The sequence below is a fragment of the Phalacrocorax carbo genome, chromosome 23 (assembly GCF_963921805.1).
Source record: "Phalacrocorax carbo chromosome 23, bPhaCar2.1, whole genome shotgun sequence".
Classification (NCBI taxonomy): Eukaryota; Metazoa; Chordata; class Aves; order Suliformes; family Phalacrocoracidae; genus Phalacrocorax; species Phalacrocorax carbo.
In genome coordinates, this window is record NC_087535.1 from 3937575 (window position 1) to 3955182 (window position 17608).

The 17608-nt window shown below is 57.5% G+C and overlaps 3 protein-coding genes across 5 annotated transcripts; all 3 read right to left on the bottom strand.

Annotated features, from left to right (window-relative positions):
* Window positions 1–69: 69 nt before the first annotated feature.
* Window positions 70–4333, bottom strand: LOC135316884 (CMRF35-like molecule 1). The gene is made up of 5 exons (XM_064471944.1): window positions 3510–4333; window positions 2344–2419; window positions 1475–1590; window positions 1008–1057; window positions 70–561 (listed from the first exon to the last, which is right to left on the bottom strand). Exons 1-5 carry the CDS (start codon window positions 3712–3714, stop codon window positions 355–357), a joined length of 654 nt encoding a protein of 217 aa, XP_064328014.1. The 5' UTR covers window positions 3715–4333; the 3' UTR covers window positions 70–354.
* LOC135316977 (triggering receptor expressed on myeloid cells 1-like) lies at window positions 4076–7354 on the bottom strand. Its single transcript, XM_064472462.1, has 4 exons — window positions 6893–7354; window positions 5232–5582; window positions 4537–4857; window positions 4076–4089 (listed from the first exon to the last, which is right to left on the bottom strand). Exons 1-4 carry the CDS (start codon window positions 6939–6941, stop codon window positions 4076–4078), a joined length of 735 nt encoding a protein of 244 aa, XP_064328532.1. The 5' UTR covers window positions 6942–7354.
* Window positions 7355–9922: 2568 nt separating this feature from the next.
* On the bottom strand, window positions 9923–17312 carry LOC135316883 (uncharacterized). 3 transcript variants are annotated; one of them, XM_064471938.1, is made up of 7 exons: window positions 17097–17312; window positions 15436–15786; window positions 14741–15061; window positions 13714–14043; window positions 12234–12330; window positions 11099–11221; window positions 9923–10219 (listed from the first exon to the last, which is right to left on the bottom strand). In XM_064471938.1, the coding sequence occupies exons 1-6, from the start codon at window positions 17143–17145 to the stop codon at window positions 11101–11103; spliced, it is 1269 nt and encodes a 422-aa protein (XP_064328008.1). In that variant the 5' UTR covers window positions 17146–17312; the 3' UTR covers window positions 9923–10219; window positions 11099–11100. The 3 variants fall into 3 exon arrangements, with proteins under 3 accessions (XP_064328008.1, XP_064328009.1, XP_064328006.1); XM_064471939.1 differs by lacking the exon at window positions 9923–10219 and adding an exon at window positions 10226–10771; XM_064471936.1 differs by lacking the exon at window positions 9923–10219 and having other exon boundaries at window positions 10226–11221.
* Between the last annotated feature and the right edge of the window lie 296 nt (window positions 17313–17608).

A 17608-nucleotide genomic window follows, 5' to 3' on the forward strand; every position in this document is an offset into this window, starting at 1 on the left:
ATACCAACCCCACCCACGACCAGAGGAATATTGCTCCTTTTCAAAAGGTCAGTCTTCCACGGCTGCCTCTCTAAAAGAGTCTGCGTTTTACTGGAATTGAAGAAAGCAGATGCGTAAGGGATCCTGAGAATTACCCAGCACGTCTGTCTGACCTGAGAGGATCTGCACACTTGGGGCAAAATGCTCTCCTGGCCTCTAACAGGAGGGAAGGCTTAAGATGCATAGGCAACATAGACACGGCAGCGGAAGCATAGACCTTTCCCCAGTGTCCATCCACACACCTCCTCCTCCCCGTTCCCACTTTGTATTCCAGTTCTTTTCTCCCGTTTCTGGACTGTTTGGGGATTCTGTGCTTCACCTCTTGTCGTTCATCGGCAACTGCTTGAGTGCAATGGTAGCATATTCCACGTTTTCCTCTTCGGGTTTCCTGTGAGTCTGATTTGGTTCAGCATTGCAGTAGAGAGGATCCTCAGGGCTGAGTTGGGATTTAAAGTTCAGGGTAACATATTTTAGGTCTGTGCTGTCATGACTGGGACTTTCCATTCTTTCAGTGCTGTCAGGCTATGAAAAGAAAGGGAAAACCCTTGTTCATATGATGCCGTGCCAGGCCACAGCTGTTATCGGAAGAACAGGATTCTCCCAGGAGGAGAGGAGAGGCCATGTAAAAACTTACCTTTGGGCATGACTGAGGTGGAAGAAGAGAGGACTCTTTCCTTCATCCCCTCCCCTCGAGACAGGTTACAACCCCATCGTTTCACCTTGGCTTCTAGTCTTGGAGCAATTTCTCAGAGATTACTAGAATTTGCTCCACTGTGGTTTAGAGTTTCCTTACGTGAATTACGCCCCTCTCTCTCCACTGGGAACATTCCTCTCCCTGGTGACATTCAATCCCATTTCCCCTCCTGCTCACAGCCAGAAATGAGCAGCAGGGTCCTCATCAGCCAGCTCCTCACAGACTATTGGTAAGGCAGTCAGGTGCCACATGGGAAATGGATCGTCTCCCTTACCTGTGCTATGTCCTCTGGTTTGTCATAGATGTCCTCTGCTTGTCTGGGACCTTTGGAATGAGCCAAAAGCAGAGGCGTTAGAAGCAGAGAAGTCCATGAAGTGCCTGGGCGTTGCCTATGCTTCAGGGTTGTTGGGGAAGGCTGTGGGATCGCCCAGCGGTGGCAGCAGTGGCTGTGCCAGTGGGACACATCTACCCTGAACTGGTGAAGACATTGCTGTCACTCTAGTTCTCCTCTACCATGGTAGGAGGTGCCCTGTGCAGAGCCTGGAGGAGCATAGGTTTGACTTACTGTGAGAGGAGATGGCAGCAAGGAGCCTGCCTTGAGGCTTCTCAGGCTGCCCCTGCCTTATCCTCTCCCGGGCACTGTGAGGTGGGAATAAGCTCGGCTGGAGCAGAAAAGTGAAGGCCAGAGAAGGCCCTGTTCAGCACAGACTAGAGCACGAGGCATCACCAGCCTCCACATACCTCTTCTCTTGAGCTGCTTGCGCCGCCTGATACACAGCGTGATCGAGGTGATCAGTGCCAGGATGAAGAGGACGCTCAGGACCCCAGAGAGTAGGTTGAAGATGTTTACAGCTGAGCTGAAGCCAGGGGAGCAGATGAGTTAGCAGCGTTAGATGGTAGCACAGCGTGATGCTGGCGCAGCCCGTTACCAAACAGTGACCAAAAAAGGGGCAGGAATAGCTTTTATGCCCGTGGAAGGAGGGTCTGGTTCTCCTGCAGAAATGCTATCTTGATTTCTCTACGTGGCTGTGCCTTCCGAGCTTTTCCTAAAGTACTCCCTGTGCTGTAAAAACAAGCCGCCGTTGAGAGCTGAGAGCACAACTCCAGGCTCTCTGGAGCAGGTACTGCCTTCTGCTCCTCTGCGTTGCTGCACCTGGCACACTGGAGCTGATGTGCGATTGTACCCTTAGGTGCTGCTGTGGTGTTGATGACAGCAGACGTCCAAAGGAAGAAAATCCTTTACCTCTTAGGGCCTGGTCGAGACAGGCAAAGTCGAGACAGAAGGGCTTAGGGGCAGAATCAGGGGGTTTCTGTTGCCACAAAGAGCAGAGCCCAAAGATATAAGGGTGAAAAAGTAGGTAGGCATGTACATTCCAGAAGGGTGCGATACGATTTTATCAATATCTGCTTCTTCCTTTGTGATTACGCTTAGGGCAGAGCTGGAAGAGGAGAGGCCACCTTTGGCAGGATGTCTGTCATACCTTAATTTTCTGTGAGCAGGAGCCTTCAGAGTGCCCAAGAGTGCCTGGGCAGTGAGACAGGTGTGTTGTGGGCGAGACATTACTAACTCTTGCCTGTGTTCAAACTCAGTGACTTCCCCTAGGCCTTACCTCTGTGCTGGGCTGTCGCCAGAAGGGGTTGAGTGATTGGGGCCTGCAGAACCTGTCAAAGTTGGTCCAGCCGATACTGCAATGACAAACGTGAAGAGGAGACCAGTCACTACAGGGCTGCTTTGCATTTACCACCTCCATTTCCCGGCCACTGTTACACGGGTAGAAAGCCACTCCCGCGGTGACACCCAGCACAGACAAGCTGCCCAGGCCGTAAGCTGTGCCATCAAGCCGTGCTGGCATCAGGCAAAGCCAGGTGAGGATCAAAAGGTGGGAGGGAAGGAGGAGGGAGGGAGGGGTGAGGAGCTCAGCAGGAGCCCCGCTCTGCGTGTACCACCGCAACACGTGGAGGGGGAAGCGCTGCAAGTGCAAGCAGATATGCTCTATGGCAGAGATCTTCAGGCAGCAACGAAGCACTTGACGACTCTGTGCTGAAGCAGGCAGGGGCTTGTGAAAAGTGAGCAAAGAGCATTGCCTGTGAAGGACTCGTCTGGAAGAATTGTTCCAGGACGGTTTCTGTGCACAGGGGAGGTTGTGTGTGCAGGAGCCTGCTCGCTCTGAGCCTGGGTTCAGTGGCATGTGTCGGGATTTTCACCTAGAGAATGAGGCCGTCCCCTCTCCCCTCCTGGATTGCCATATCCCTTCCGCGCTGCTCTGCCAAACTCCAGACAGAGAGGCCATAGCACGGTGCCAGTCTGCCATGAGCAGGCGCCAAAGCGTTGCCACTTTGTGTTAAACCACTGTGCTGGAAGGAAAGGTAGAAGCTTCAGACCTTAAAACTAGGGCTGTAAAGGTCGTCCTCTGGGCAACCACATGGGAAGGTCTCAATAGTCTTTGGAAGGCAAGGCATGAGTTGCTGTAAAGGGACAGAACTGGCATCATGAGGATGAGTGGCAGAAACACCTCTGTGAGGATGACTGAAGCTGCTCTTGCGTAAAAGAGAGGTAAGCCAGCCCATGCATGTGGTTCAGTTCTGAGGCCTGTTGCTCTTCCAGAGCATGGTTAGTGTGAGAAGGTACGATGATGTGGGGTTTGGGCAGGGAAACGCAGCCAGGTGTAGGGCGGGAGGTGGTGTAAGCTGGGCAGTGCAGAGACTAGAGGGAGAGAGCAGGAAAGTGCATCTGGAATGTTGAAGCCACCACGTTTCCCTACAGGTCAGGACTCACCGTTAGAAATACTGAGCGTAACCTCCACCATTCGGAAAAGGTGCAGCTGTTCATAAAGCGCACACCAGTACACGCCGGAGTCCCGTGCCTGCACGTCCTCCATGGTGATGGTGACAATCCCCCGCTGGCTGTCGTCCTGGATCGTGACTCTGCCTTGCTGGGGTGCCCTGAGGTACCCTGAAGGCTTTGAAATCGTGTTGACCATGGCAGTACATGCTTGCTGAGCTCCCTCTTTGCACCAGGCTTTGTTCAGAGCCCCATAGTGCTGGGCGCTGTACTTACACTGGACAGAGACATTGCCTGACTCCTTGGCTGTGTATCGTTGGAGCCCTGGAAAAGAGCCGGCACGCCTGGTGAGATGCCAATGCAGGCCCAGCAGCACCCCTTTGCCAGCCCTGGAATAGATGCTGTGGGCTGAGCAGTCCCTGGGTGTCCTTCTCCCTCCAGAGACGAGGAGCAGAAGGGGGCTGGAGGCAGATTCCTGGCGCAGAGGTGAGTCACAGCTTGGGAGGGGTCCTGTCCCTCCCCTTCCTTTGGTTGCCCAGGGACGGCGTGGCCACAGGCGCTCAGCCTGTAGGCTCTGGGAGGCAAGGACCAGGGAGGGGTGGCCGGTGCGGGGCCAGAGCCAGAGCAATGGCTGGCTGTGGGGGAGGTCTCCAGCAGTGGGCCGCGTGGGCCAGCAAGTGCTGAGCTGGGGAAGGTGCTGCTGGAGCCGCTGGCTCGTGGCTGTGGGAAGCAGTTGTGACGAGTGGCCCCGTTTGTGGGAGGTGACGGGAACGTGGCGGGAGTCTCTGCTGGGAGCAGGCAGAGCACGAAGGGCCAGGCCTGAGCTTTGGCTCCGAGGGGCAGGCACCAGCGTGTCCGGCAGAGAGAGAGGCAGGCAGGGAGAGATGGGCGCGAGCTGTGCGGCGGCAGCGCTGGGCTTCTCCCTGCTCCGAGGTGTGGTGTGGGACGGGAGGGGGAACAGGCAGGGGAGGTGGGGCTGAAATCTGCCAACAGCCACGCTTGGCTGCCAGTAGGTACTCACTCTTGGACACCGAGAGCTTGACCCCCATTATAGGGGTGAGGGGACCACCTCTGGAGAGTGCACACCAGTACAGGCCGGTGTCGTGGGCCTGCAGCTTCTGCATGGTGATGGTGACAGTCCTCTGCCTGGTGCGATCCCAGACCAATGTTCTGCCTTCCAGGTCTTTATTGTTCCGACGTGCTGAAGGGTAACCTGTCCTCGCCACGACGTTACACTCAGTGCGACCTTGTGTTCGACACCAGGTTTTTGTATCTGTGCCGTAGCCGTGGGTGCTGTACGGGCACTGCACAGAGAGACTGTCCAACTCGTACCGGTGCAACTCTGCGAAAGAGCACATGCGGTCGCTGAGCGGCGAGCGGTGGGCACACGGGCATCCGCCCCCCGGCCTGAGCTGGGCAGCGGGGCCAACCTGTGCCCTGGGGCAAGTCCGTCATGGGCGGCCGTCAGGCAGGGCAGGGGTGAGGTAGGGCAGGACAAGAGGGAGCGGGGAGGCTGCAGGGCCAGCGAGTGTGTGGGTCTCCTTTAGAGCGTGCTGGTGTGAGCGGGGAAGGTGGGGAGCGAGGCTGGGGAGGGTGAGTGTCTGTGGGGTTTGGGGGCAGCCGCTCAGCTGTGTGGTCAAGGGGAGACAGAACGGGGGAGGGAATGATGCTGCTTTCTGACAAGACTTGTTTTTGTGTGGGGAAAAAGGTACTCACCCTTGAAAACAATCAGAGAGATTGTTTTTAGAAGATAATATAGGTCGGGGTAGTGAGGGTAAGCACAGGAGTATATGCCTGAGTCCTCTGCCTGGAGGTTGACCATGGTGATGGATACGGTGTGATTCAGGGGATAGTCCTCTATTGTAACTTTCCCATTTGTGGCCCGGGTCACAGACGGGTATTGGCTTGATACGGTCGTCTCCACTAAGGGCTCCCATTTGTCACCTCTCAGGCGGCACCAGGCTTTTGGGTGCTGGTAGTTTCTCTGTGCTGTGTAAGGACAGTGGATATAGAGAGTGCTTCCTTCTGATAATCTCTCCACAGCATCGGTTGTTTGGGCATGGAGACCTGTAAATATGAGATGTGGTGGTGGAGAGGAACCTGATGCAGGGCTGCCCACACACTCCTGATGCACACTGGGGGAATCTCTGCCTCTGACGTTCCTCCATGGGCACTTGTGTCAGGAGGGTCTCCAGAAACCACGACCCATTTCCCCTGCTAAATTCATCAGCTTGGCAATGGGAAGGTTGATTTCTGGTGATCAGTGCTGAGATGTGAGCTGGGACTGCAGCTGCGATTTGAAACCCACAGACGTGTGCGTGTAGAGGGGTTGGACCTTGAAGGCTGATTGGAGCCGTGCGTGTCGCAGTGCTTGGAGGTGCCCCCGCAGCCCACCCGCTGTTCCCGCCCCTGGCCTGAGGTGAAGTGGAGGCCAAGCCCTCCCCACGCAGGGGGTGGCAGTGCTGGGGCTCAGGCGCCCCTCAGGAGCCGGGTGGCTGCCTGTGCGGGATGTGGGGCTGGGACAGAGGGAAGGAGCAAGGGCAGTGTGTGCTGGGGACAAAATGCTTGAGCGGTGTCTGGGCCTGAGCTTGCCCCAGCAGCCCGCAGCCCCTCCATGCCACGTCCTACGAGGATGCTCAGTGACGCGGGGGCGCGAGGCTGTGCTGGGCGCAGGGCTGCCCAGGCACCCCACATAGGCAGTCCCTGCTCTGAAGGGTCCATCCATTGGCCCTGAGAGGTGCTGCTGAAGAGCTGGGCGAAAGCTAGCGCTTGCTGGGGGAGATGAAGAGAGTGGGGGAGAGGAGCGAGGCCCGTGTAGGGGCAGCTCTGCCCAGAGCACGTCTGTGCCAGAGAGACGGTGCGAGCGCTCTGCACGCACAGCCCCGCATGGGTCGGGCACCGAGAGGCAAACAAGCCTTTGCGGAGGGAAACAAGAACCTGGTGACTGTCCTGCCTTGCTTCCCCAACCTCCCACATGCTGGAAGGTTTGTGGTTTCTGCTGGGGTGTCAGGGGAGGCAGGTGGGCGCCCCCGGACAGCTCTGTCCTGACCCAGGGCTGCAATCGGAGGAGCGGCGCGGGGCCAGGCAGTGCGATGGGAAATGGTGAGCGGGGGAGGCGGCGGGGCTGCTTTGGAGTGTGGAGCTCTCTGCTCCCAGGGTGGTTTGTGCTGAGAGGCTGGAGGAGCGAGACGTGCGGTGGTGGGAACTGGGGCTGCCCCTTCCCTCCCCATGCCTGCCAGGAGTTGCTCAGCTCAGAGTGCGGCCGGTGTTGTGTTTCCCCCCGCTGTGGAGCTGCAGAGGCAGCGGGAAGCGGGGCAGGGTGTCCCTCTGCCCCTGGGTGCGTGGGAAGCCTGAGGCACGGCCAGCCCTTCTCTTACCTGGGACCCAGAGCGGCAGCAGGAGGAGGACTCTCAGCTCCACGGCCATCGTCAAGCCCAGGGAAGGGGCATTGCTGGGGGCTGCCCAGCGTGTCCCGTTCAAAAGTGTCTGCCTCGCGAGCCCTCCCGCATCGCAGTGACGCTGCTGGAGGAAGTGCCTGAGCTCTTGCTTTCCAACGGAAATCCTTCACCCCGTTCTGCAGCAACACTGATATTAAGATAATTTCGAGTGCGTTTGGGGAAGTGTCTGAGAGCAGAGCTTGGCCCGTCCTGATGGCAAAGGCCCTTTGCTGCTCTCGCCTGGCCATTGTCACGCTCTGCCCTGACGCCAGTGGCAGCGGGGCGCTCCTTTGGCTGTCCGGAGCCACGGAGGCTGGAGCAGGACCTTTGCCATGGCCCAGCCCTTCTCTGTGGGTTCCCAAGGTGTCCCGTACCTAGCCCCTTGTTGCAAAGTCGTCTCAAAGCCAGGGTGGCAATGCCTCCAGGGCTGTGTCTGCAGGGACACTCCCACAGGCCATGCATTCTTCAACAAGGACGCCTTGAAGGCGCGGGAGCAGGCTGTCCCCATGTGCTGTAAGACAAACCGGTGGGGAAGGCAACTGGCGTGGCTGAACAGGGAGGTCTTTGCTAGCACTCCCATCCTCTGTCTGATGCGGAGGGGAGAGGTGCCACCGAGGACAAGGGAAAAGCTGAGCTACTAAATGCCTTTTTTTCCTCTGTCTTTAACTGTCAGACCATTTGTCCCCAGGGTAATCAGCCTCCTGAGCTGGAAGGCAGGGATGGGGAGCGGAATAAACCCTCCGTAATGCAGGAGGAAGCAGTTTATGACCTGCAGAGCCACCTGGACACTCACAAGCCTATGGGGCCAGACAGGATCCACGCGAGAGCACTGAGGGAGCTGGCGGAGGAGCTCATCAAGCCACTCTCCATCATTTATCAGCAGTGGTGGGTAACAGGGGAGGTGCCAGATGACCGGAGCTTGCCAGTGTGGCGCTCATCTACCAGAAGGTCTGGAAGGAGGATCCAGTGAAGTACAGGTCTGTCAGCCTGGTGGGTGAGGGAAAGGCTGTGGATGTTGTGCGCCTGCACTTGAGCAAAGCCTTTGACAGTGTCTCCCGCAGCATCCTCCTAGAGAAGCTGGTGGCTGCTGGCTTAGTCAGGTGTACTCTTTGCTGCGTAAAAAACTGCCTGTCTGTCTGGCCGAGCCCAGAGAGTGGTGGTGAATGGAGCTAAACCCAGTTGGTGGCTGGTCACAAGCCGTGTTCCCCAGGGCTCAGTTTTGGGGCCAGTCTTGTTTAATGTCTTTATCCATGATGTGGCTGAGGGGATGGAGTGCGTCCTCAGTAAGATTGCTGACAGCCGGCTGAACATGAGCCAGCAGTGTGCTCAGGTGGCCAAGAAGGCCAATGGCGTCCTGGCTTGGATCAGCAACAGTGTGGCCAGCAGGAGCAGGGAGGTGATGGTTCCGCTGTGCTCGACACTGGTGAGCCCCACCTGAAGTACTGTGTGCAGGTTTGGGCCCCTCAGGACAAGAAGGACATTGAGGTGCTGGAGCGTGTCCAGAGAAGGGCAACAAAGTTGGTGAAGGGTCGAGAGAACAAGTCTTATGAGGAGTGGCTGAGGGAACTGGGGTTGTTTAGTCTGGAGAAGAGAAGGCTGAGGGGAGACCTTATCGCTCTCTACAACTACCTGAAAGGAGGTTGTAGCGAGGAGGGTTCGGTCTCTTCTCCCTAGTAACAAGCGATAGGACGAGAGGAAATGGTCTCAAGCTGCGCCAGGGGAAGTTTAGGTTGGACGTTAGGAAAAAATTCTTCACCGAAAGGGTTGTCAGGCATTGGAAGAGGCTGCCAGGGGAGGTGGTGGAGTCTTCATCCCAGGAGGTTTTTAAAAGAAGAGTTGATGTGGTACTTGAGGATATTGTTTAGTGGTGGACTTGTCAGTGATAAGTTAGCGGCTGGACTCGATGATCTTAAGGGTCTTTTCCAACCTTAACGATTCTATGATTCTATAAGTTTGCAGATGACACCAAGATGGGCGGGAGCGTTGATCTGCGTGAGGGTAGGAAGGCTCTGCAGAGGGACCTGGACAGGCCGCATCGATGGGCTGAGCTCAGCTGTATGAGGTTTAACAAGGCCGAGTGCCGGGTCCTGCCCTTGGGTCACACCAACCCCAGGCAGCGCCCCAGGCCTGGGGCAGAGGGGCTGGAAAGAGCCCGGCGGAGAAGGCCCTGGGGGTGCTGTCTGACAGCCAGCTGGGCATGAGCCAGCAGTGCCCAGGTGGCCAAGGAGGCCACCAGCCCCCAGGCTTGTGTCAGCACTGGTGTGGCCAGCAGGAGCTGGGCAGGGATGGGGCCCCTGTGCTCGGCACTGGGGAGGCCCCACCTCGAATGCTGGGCTCAGGTTTGGGCCCCTCGGAACAAGCAGGACCCTGAGGGGCTGGAGCGTGTCCAGAGAAGGGCAGCGGGGCTGGGGCAGGGTCTGGAGCACAAGTGTGCTGGGGGGCGGCTGAGGGGGCTGGTGGGGTTTAGCCTGGAGAAGAGGAGGCTGTGTGGAGCCCTTCTCGCTCTCTGCAGCTGCCTGAGAGGGGCTGGAGTGAGGGGGGGGCTGGTCTCTGCTCCCAGGTCACCAGTGACAGGACGAGAGGAAACGGCCTCAAGCTGCGTGAGGAGAGGCTCAGTTTGGCTATTAGGAAACACGTCTTTACTGCAAGAGTGGTCAGGCATTGGAAGAGGCTGCCCAGAGAGGAGGGGGAGTCACCATCCCTGGGGGTATTTAAACATCGTGTAGATGTAGCACTTGGGGACATGGTTTAGGAGGCCTAGGGGTGTTGCGTTGATGGCTGGACTTGCTGATCCGAGAGGTCTTTTCCAACCTTAATAATCCCATGATTCTATGTTTGTGATCCCCGATCCCCACCACCGCGGCCATTCCCTTGTGCCCTGTGCTCTGCCATGCACAGAGCCCTCGTGGTGCCTCCCTCCAGAGTGCCCCGCTGGAGAAACCAGACCAGATCCACTTGCCTTTTGCACGTTTTATTTCCTGTGGGGCACCCTCGCAGAGCCCTGGCGCAGGGGCCCGTGTGGAGGCCGAGAGGGTTTGCCAATGCCTGTGGGAAGTGCAGGCGCTGTGGGGTGAGAGCCTGCGCTGTTGCAGCAGCGGGGCCGCTCCCAGCTGGGACCTGGCAGTGCAGGAGAGCTGGTGGCAGCGGCCAGCCTGGCTGCGAGGGCAGCTCCCGGCAGGGGATGGTGCTCGTGGGCTCCTCCAGCCCGCCGCTCTCCTCTGCTGCTCCAAAGGGGCTGAGGAGGGGAGGCTGCTGGCTGGACTCTTGCTGGGAAGGGTAGAAAGAGGAGGAGGACGAGAGCATTAATTGAGGCAGTAGGAAGCTGTTTTCTCCCCTCTCTCCCACTCCCCTTTGACTCTGCTCTCTTCCGTGGCAGAAGATATTTAAGGGCTGGCCTCAGGTGAGGCTGGCAGGGTGGCAGCAGGTGGTAGCTTGTGCTGTGGCTTGCTGGAAGAGACTGCTTCAGCCTGGGGCACAGAGGTGCTTTTGGCAGGGAGTGTCACATGAGCTCTTGTCACAACTGCCTCCCCTCCTGGTGTCTCCGGCCGCGGGCGGGAGGAGGGAAAAGCCGTTCCTGAAATGTCTGTTAGCCTGGATGGGTTCATACTTGAGTCCAGCAAGGGGAAAAGAAGGCTGGTGTTTCCTGAAGGGGGTAAACACTTCCTGTGCCTTGCAGAATGATAGGAATATTCCTGGACCTGGGCACAGATTGCCTGGTCGTACAGAGTGTCCCCTGAGCCTTGTGAGAGGGAGGCTTTGTGTAGTTGGAGGTACGGAGTGCTGTGGTGGGAGGAGTTGCATTTCAGAAATTCAAGAGACCTTGGGGAAAAGAGGGGAAACCTGACTCTATATAGCAGAGGGTTTTTTTCCCCAGGCCCCTTCCCCCCTCTCTTCCTTGCGCTTTTCTCACCGCTGTGCTCAAGGGCAGCGTCTCAGTGTGTCTGTTGGTGTCTGTTGGTGTCTTACCCATTTCATTGCTTCTCGGAATGGGATTCAATCCCATGAAGTTGCCCCAGTGGAAAAGCTTTGGTGGGAAGGGACTTGCTTGGGTTTTGGCTGAAAGCCCTCATGAGTTGTACCCCCACCAGGCAGGGCGTTCCCTTTCAGGAGGTGACTGTACTTTTGCACTGTGATTTTGCTGCTTACTGTCATCTGGGCGCCTTCACGGTGGAGTTCCTCTTCCTCCTTCTCACGAGGAACACTAGGATCACTACTGCCAGGGTCTTGCTGGTCACGATAGCAACGCCAGGCCAAAGGATGATCTGGAACCTAGAAGAAAAGAATAAATATTCCAAACCCCCAACCCAAAAGAAAGAAACAAATGCACAGAAGCAGCAGAATTGATGCAGAGAGATGGAGGGCTTCCCCAGGGAGGGCAAGGATTTCATAGGACACACGTGCTTTGATCATTCGTAAGGGAAATCCAGCAGGAATTCTTATTTAAGGGAGGCTGAAATGACTGGAAGAAGGGAGGTGAATCTGTCGCCAGCAGAATTCTTCAGACGTCAGTTTAGCATTATGAAAGGCTGGTCTCTCCAAACCGAGGGGAGCTGGATACTGCAGATTGCCTTTGAGATATCCTCACAGAGAAAACTCTGAAAGGAGCAAATTTAACAGTTACTCTCAATGAAGAAGAGAGAGAAATGGAAAGAGTGTGGCGATTTTTACACGGTATCTAAGTAGTGTGAAGACTCATTGCTCCGTGCTCTCATGATGCGAAGAGGATGGACAAAGATGTCAGTTACGCCATAACTAAAGCAAAAGAGCTACAGATCCTCCTGTTTTGGGGCCTCGGTTCCCTGTAAAGACCAGGAGATTTTTCTTTATCCAGATTGAGTTTATTACATTTCAAGGTTTTGGGGGTTTTTTTTCTCCTTTGTTTTCACCTTGGGGGAGGTAGAGAGGTGCCCAGCCACATCCTCCACCTGGCGATATTTCTGGCAGAGGACCTTTGCAGCCACGTTCATTTCTTTTGCCAAGCGTGGTGAAACCACAGTTATTCTATCCTTTTCTGCTTGCTACTTTCTAGACAGAGGAATGGGGTTTTTTTGCCCCGTAACATCACAGCTTCTTAGTCACCTTTTGTGAAGGACTTCCTCAAGTAGTTCAGTATCTGTGAGATGAATTAGATGAGCAACTTCCCTCATACTTGTGTGCTGCTAAAGGAAGGGGATTCTTTTGCCACCTCGTGACAGAGAAGACGGACCCTGCTCTCTTCTACCCTGTAGTGCCCAGACTGGCCTGTGCTGCCCCTCTCCCCTGGCAGCAGGGGACAGCTCACCCGTTTTGTTTTACTTCTTCCTCATTACCAGTAGTTGTCTCAGTGGCGTATGAGGGAGTCACTGGAGACGGGGAAGAAAAGATGTTTGGTGTTTCATCTGCAAGTGAAATGCATTCAGAGAAAGGGTTGACCTCTGTCAATGAAGGAGAGAGCGCAAAGCAGAATGGCCAGGCAAGTGTGCAGCTGCTGAGGTGGTGCTCTGGCTGGAGTATCTCTACAGGCACGGTGAAGGGATGTTAAGTCCAGCGGAACTAATACAAGACTTGAATAACTCTTGCCTGTGTTCAAACTCAGTGACTTCCCCTAGGCCTTACCTCGGTGCTGGGCTGTCGCCAGAAGGGGTTGAGGGAGTGGTGCCTGCAGAACCTGGCAAAGTTGGTCCAGCCGATACTGCAATGACAAACGTGAAGAGGAGACCAGTCACTACAGGGCTGCTTTGCATTTACCACCTCCATTTCCCGGCCACTGTTACACGGGTATAAAGCCACTCCCGCGGTGACACCCAGTGCAGACAAGCTGCCCAGGCCGTAAGCTGTGCCATCAAGCCGTGCTGGCATCAGGCAAAGCCAGGTGAGGATCAAAAGGTGGGAGGGAAGGAGGAGGGAGGGAGGGGTGAGGAGCTCAGCAGGAGCCCCGCTCTGCGTGTACCACCGCAACACGTGGAGGGGGAAGCGCTGCAAGTGCAAGCAGATATGCTCTATGGCAGAGATCTTCAGGCAGCAACGAAGCACTTGACGACTCTGTGCTGAAGCAGGCAGGGGCTTGTGAAAAGTGAGCAAAGAGCATTGCCTGTGAAGGACTCGTCTGGAAGAATTGTTCCAGGACGGTTTCTGTGCACAGGGGAGGTTGTGTGTGCAGGAGCCTGCTCGCTCTGAGCCTGGGTTCAGTGGCATGTGTCGGGATTTTCACCTAGAGAATGAGGCCGTCCCCTCTCCCCTCCTGGATTGCCATATCCCTTCCGCACTGCTCTGCCAAACTCCAGACAGAGAGGCCATAGCACGGTGCCAGTCTGCCACGAGCAGGCGCCAAAGCGTTACCACTTTGTGTTAAACCACTGTGCTGGAAGGAAAGGTAGAAGCTTCAGACCTTAAAACTAGGGGTGTAAAGGTCGTCCTCTGGGCAACCACATGGGAAGGTCTCAATAGTCTTTGGAAGGCAAGGCATGAGTTGCTGTAAAGGGACAGAACTGGCATCATGAGGATGAGTGGCAGAAACACCTCTGTGAGGATGACTGAAGCTGCTCTTGCGTAAAAGAGAGGTAAGCCAGCCCATGCATGTGGTTCAGTTCTGAGGCCTGTTGCTCTTCCAGAGCATGGTTAGTGTGAGAAGGTACGATGATGTGGGGTTTGGGCAGGGAAACGCAGCCAGGTGTAGGGCGGGAGGTGGTGTAAGCTGGGCAGTGCAGAGACTAGAGGGAGAGAGCAGGAAAGTGCATCTGGAATGTTGAAGCCACCACGTTTCCCTACAGGTCAGGACTCACCGTTAGAAATACTGAGCGTAACCTCCACCATTCGGAAAAGGTGCAGCTGTTCATAAAGCGCACACCAGTACACGCCGGAGTCCCGTGCCTGCACGTCCTCCATGGTGATGGTGACAATCCCCCGCTGGCTGTCGTCCTGGATCGTGACTCTGCCTTGCTGGGGTGCCCTGAGGTACCCTGAAGGCTTTGAAATCGTGTTGACCATGGCAGTACATGCTTGCTGAGCTCCCTCTTTGCACCAGGCTTTGTTCAGAGCCCCATAGTGCTGGGCGCTGTACTGACACTGGACAGAGACATTGCCTGACTCCTTGGCTGTGTATCGTTGGAGCCCTGGAAAAGAGCCGGCACGCCTGGTGAGATGCCAATGCAGGCCCAGCAGCACCCCTTTGCCAGCCCTGGAATAGGTGCTGTGGGCTGAGCGGTCCCTGGGTGTCCTTCTCCCTCCAGAGACGAGGAGCAGAAGGGGGCTGGAGGCAGATTCCTGGCGCAGAGGTGAGTCACAGCTTGGGAGGGGTCCTGTCCCTCCCCTTCCTTTGGTTGCCCAGGGACGGCGTGGCCACAGGCGCTCAGCCTGTAGGCTCTGGGAGGCAAGGACCAGGGAGGGGTGGCCGGTGCGGGGCCAGAGCCAGAGCAATGGCTGGCCGTGGGGGAGGTCTCCAGCAGTGGGCCGCGTGGGCCAGCAAGTGCTGAGCTGGGGAAGGTGCTGCTGGAGCCGCTGGCTCGTGGCTGTGGGAAGCAGTTGTGACGAGTGGCCCCGTTTGTGGGAGGTGACGGGAACGTGGCAGGAGTCTCTGCTGGGAGCAGGCAGAGCACGAAGGGCCAGGCCTGAGCTTTGGCTCCGAGGGGCAGGCGCCAGCGTGTCCGGCAGAGAGAGAGGCAGGCAGGGAGAGATGGGCGCGAGCTGTGCGGCGGCAGCGCTGGGCTTCTCCCTGCTCCGAGGTGTGGTGCGGGACGGGAGGGGGAACAGGCAGGGGAGGTGGGGCTGAAATCTGCCAACAGCCACGCTTGGCTGCCAGTAGGTACTCACTCTTGGACACCGAGAGCTTGACCCCCATTATAGGGGTGAGGGGACCGCCTCTGGAGAGTGCACACCAGTACAGGCCGGTGTCGTGGGCCTGCAGCTTCTGCATGGTGATGGTGACAGTCCTCTGCCTGGTGCGATCCCAGACCAATGTTCTGCCTTCCAGGTCTTTATTGTTCCGACGTGCTGAAGGGTAACCTGTCCTCGCCACGACGTTACACTCAGTCTGACCTTGTGTTCGACACCAGGTTTTTGTATCTGTGCCGTAGCCGTGGGTGCTGTACGGGCACTGCACAGAGAGACTGTCCAACTCGTACCGGTGCAACTCTGCGAAAGAGCACATGCGGTCGCTGAGCGGCGAGCGGTGGGCACACGGGCATCCGCCCCCCGGCCTGAGCTGGGCAGCGGGGCCAACCTGTGCCCTGGGGCAAGTCCGTCATGGGCGGCCGTCAGGCAGGGCAGGGGTGAGGTAGGGCAGGACAAGAGGGAGCGGGGAGGCTGCAGGGCCAGCGAGTGTGTGGGTCTCCTTTAGAGCGTGCTGGTGTGAGCGGGGAAGGTGGGGAGCGAGGCTGGGGAGGGTGAGTGTCTGTGGGGTTTGGGGGCAGCCGCTCAGCTGTGTGGTCAAGGGGAGACAGAACGGGGGAGGGAATGATGCTGCTTTCTGACAAGACTTGTTTTTGTGTGGGGAAAAAGGTACTCACCCTTGAAAACAATCAGAGAGATTGTTTTTAGAAGATAATATAGGTCGGGGTAGTGAGGGTAAGCACAGGAGTATATGCCTGAGTCCTCTGCCTGGAGGTTGACCATGGTGATGGACACGGTGTGATTCAGGGGATAGTCCTCTATTGTAACTTTCCCATTTGTGGCCCGGGTCACAGACGGGTATTGGCTTGATACGGTCGTCTCCACTAAGGGCTCCCATTTGTCACCTCTCAGGCGGCACCAGGCTTTTGGGTGCTGGTAGTTTCTCTGTGCTGTGTAAGGACAGTGGATATAGAGAGTGCTTCCTTCTGATAATCTCTCCACAGCATCGGTTGTTTGGGCATGGAGACCTGTAAATATGAGATGTGGTGGTGGAGAGGAACCTGATGCAGGGCTGCCCACACACTCCTGATGCACACTGGGGGAATCTCTGCCTCTGACGTTCCTCCATGGGCACTTGTGTCAGGAGGGTCTCCAGAAACCACGACCCATTTCCCCTGCTAAATTCATCAGCTTGGCAATGGGAAGGTTGATTTCTGGTGATCAGTGCTGAGATGTGAGCTGGGACTGCAGCTGCGATTTGAAACCCACAGACGTGTGCGTGTAGAGGGGTTGGACCTTGAAGGCTGATTGGAGCCGTGCGTGGCGCAGTGCTTGGAGGTGCCCCCGCAGCCCACCCGCTGTTCCCGCCCCTGGCCTGAGGTGAAGTGGAGGCCAAGCCCTCCCCACGCAGGGGGTGGCAGTGCTGGGGCTCAGGCGCCCCTCAGGAGCCGGGTGGCTGCCTGTGCGGGATGTGGGGCTGGGACAGAGGGAAGGAGCAAGGGCAGTGTGTGCTGGGGACAAAATGCTTGAGCGGTGTCTGGGCCTGAGCTTGCCCCAGCAGCCCGCAGCCCCTCCATGCCACGTCCTACGAGGATGCTCAGTGACGCGGGGGCGCGAGGCTGTGCTGGGCGCAGGGCTGCCCAGGCACCCCACATAGGCAGTCCCTGCTCTGAAGGGTCCATCCATTGGCCCTGAGAGGTGCTGCTGAAGAGCTGGGCGAAAGCTAGCGCTTGCTGGGGGAGATGAAGAGAGTGGGGGAGAGGAGCGAGGCCCGTGTAGGGGCAGCTCTGCCCAGAGCACGTCTGTGCCAGAGAGACGGTGCGAGCGCTCTGCACGCACAGCCCCGCATGGGTCGGGCACCGAGAGGCAAACAAGCCTTTGCGGAGGGAAACAAGAACCTGGTGACTGTCCTGCCTTGCTTCCCCAACCTCCCACATGCTGGAAGGTTTGTGGTTTCTGCTGGGGTGTCAGGGGAGGCAGGTGGGCGCCCCCGGACAGCTCTGTCCTGACCCAGGGCTGCAATCGGAGGAGCGGCGCGGGGCCAGGCAGTGCGATGGGAAATGGTGAGCGGGGGAGGCGGCGGGGCTGCTTTGGAGTGTGGAGCTCTCTGCTCCCAGGGTGGTTTGTGCTGAGAGGCTGGAGGAGCGAGACGTGCGGTGGTGGGAACTGGGGCTGCCCCTTCCCTCCCCATGCCTGCCAGGAGTTGCTCAGCTCAGAGTGCGGCCGGTGTTGTGTTTCCCCCCGCTGTGGAGCTGCAGAGGCAGCGGGAAGCGGGGCAGGGTGTCCCTCTGCCCCTGGGTGCGTGGGAAGCCTGAGGCACAGCCAGCCCTTCTCTTACCTGGGACCCAGAGCGGCAGCAGGAGGAGGACTCTCAGCTCCACGGCCATCGTCAAGCCCAGGGAAGGGGCATTGCTGGGGGCTGCCCAGCGTGTCCCGTTCAAAAGTGTCTGCCTCGCGAGCCCTCCCGCATCGCAGTGACGCTGCTGGAGGAAGTGCCTGAGCTCTTGCTTTCCAACGGAAATCCTTCACCCCGTTCTGCAGCAACACTGATATTAAGATAATTTCGAGTGCGTTTGGGGAAGTGTCTGAGAGCAGAGCTTGGCCCGTCCTGATGGCAAGGGCCCTTTGCTGCTCTCGCCTGGCCATTGTCACGCTCTGCCCTGACGCCAGTGGCAGCGGGGCGCTCCTTTGGCTGTCCGGAGCCACGGAGGCTGGAGCAGGACCTTTGCCATGGCCCAGCCCTTCTCTGTGGGTTCCCAAGGTGTCCCGTACCTAGCCCCTTGTTGCAAAGTCGTCTCAAAGCCAGGGTGGCAATGCCTCCAGGGCTGTGTCTGCAGGGACACTCCCACA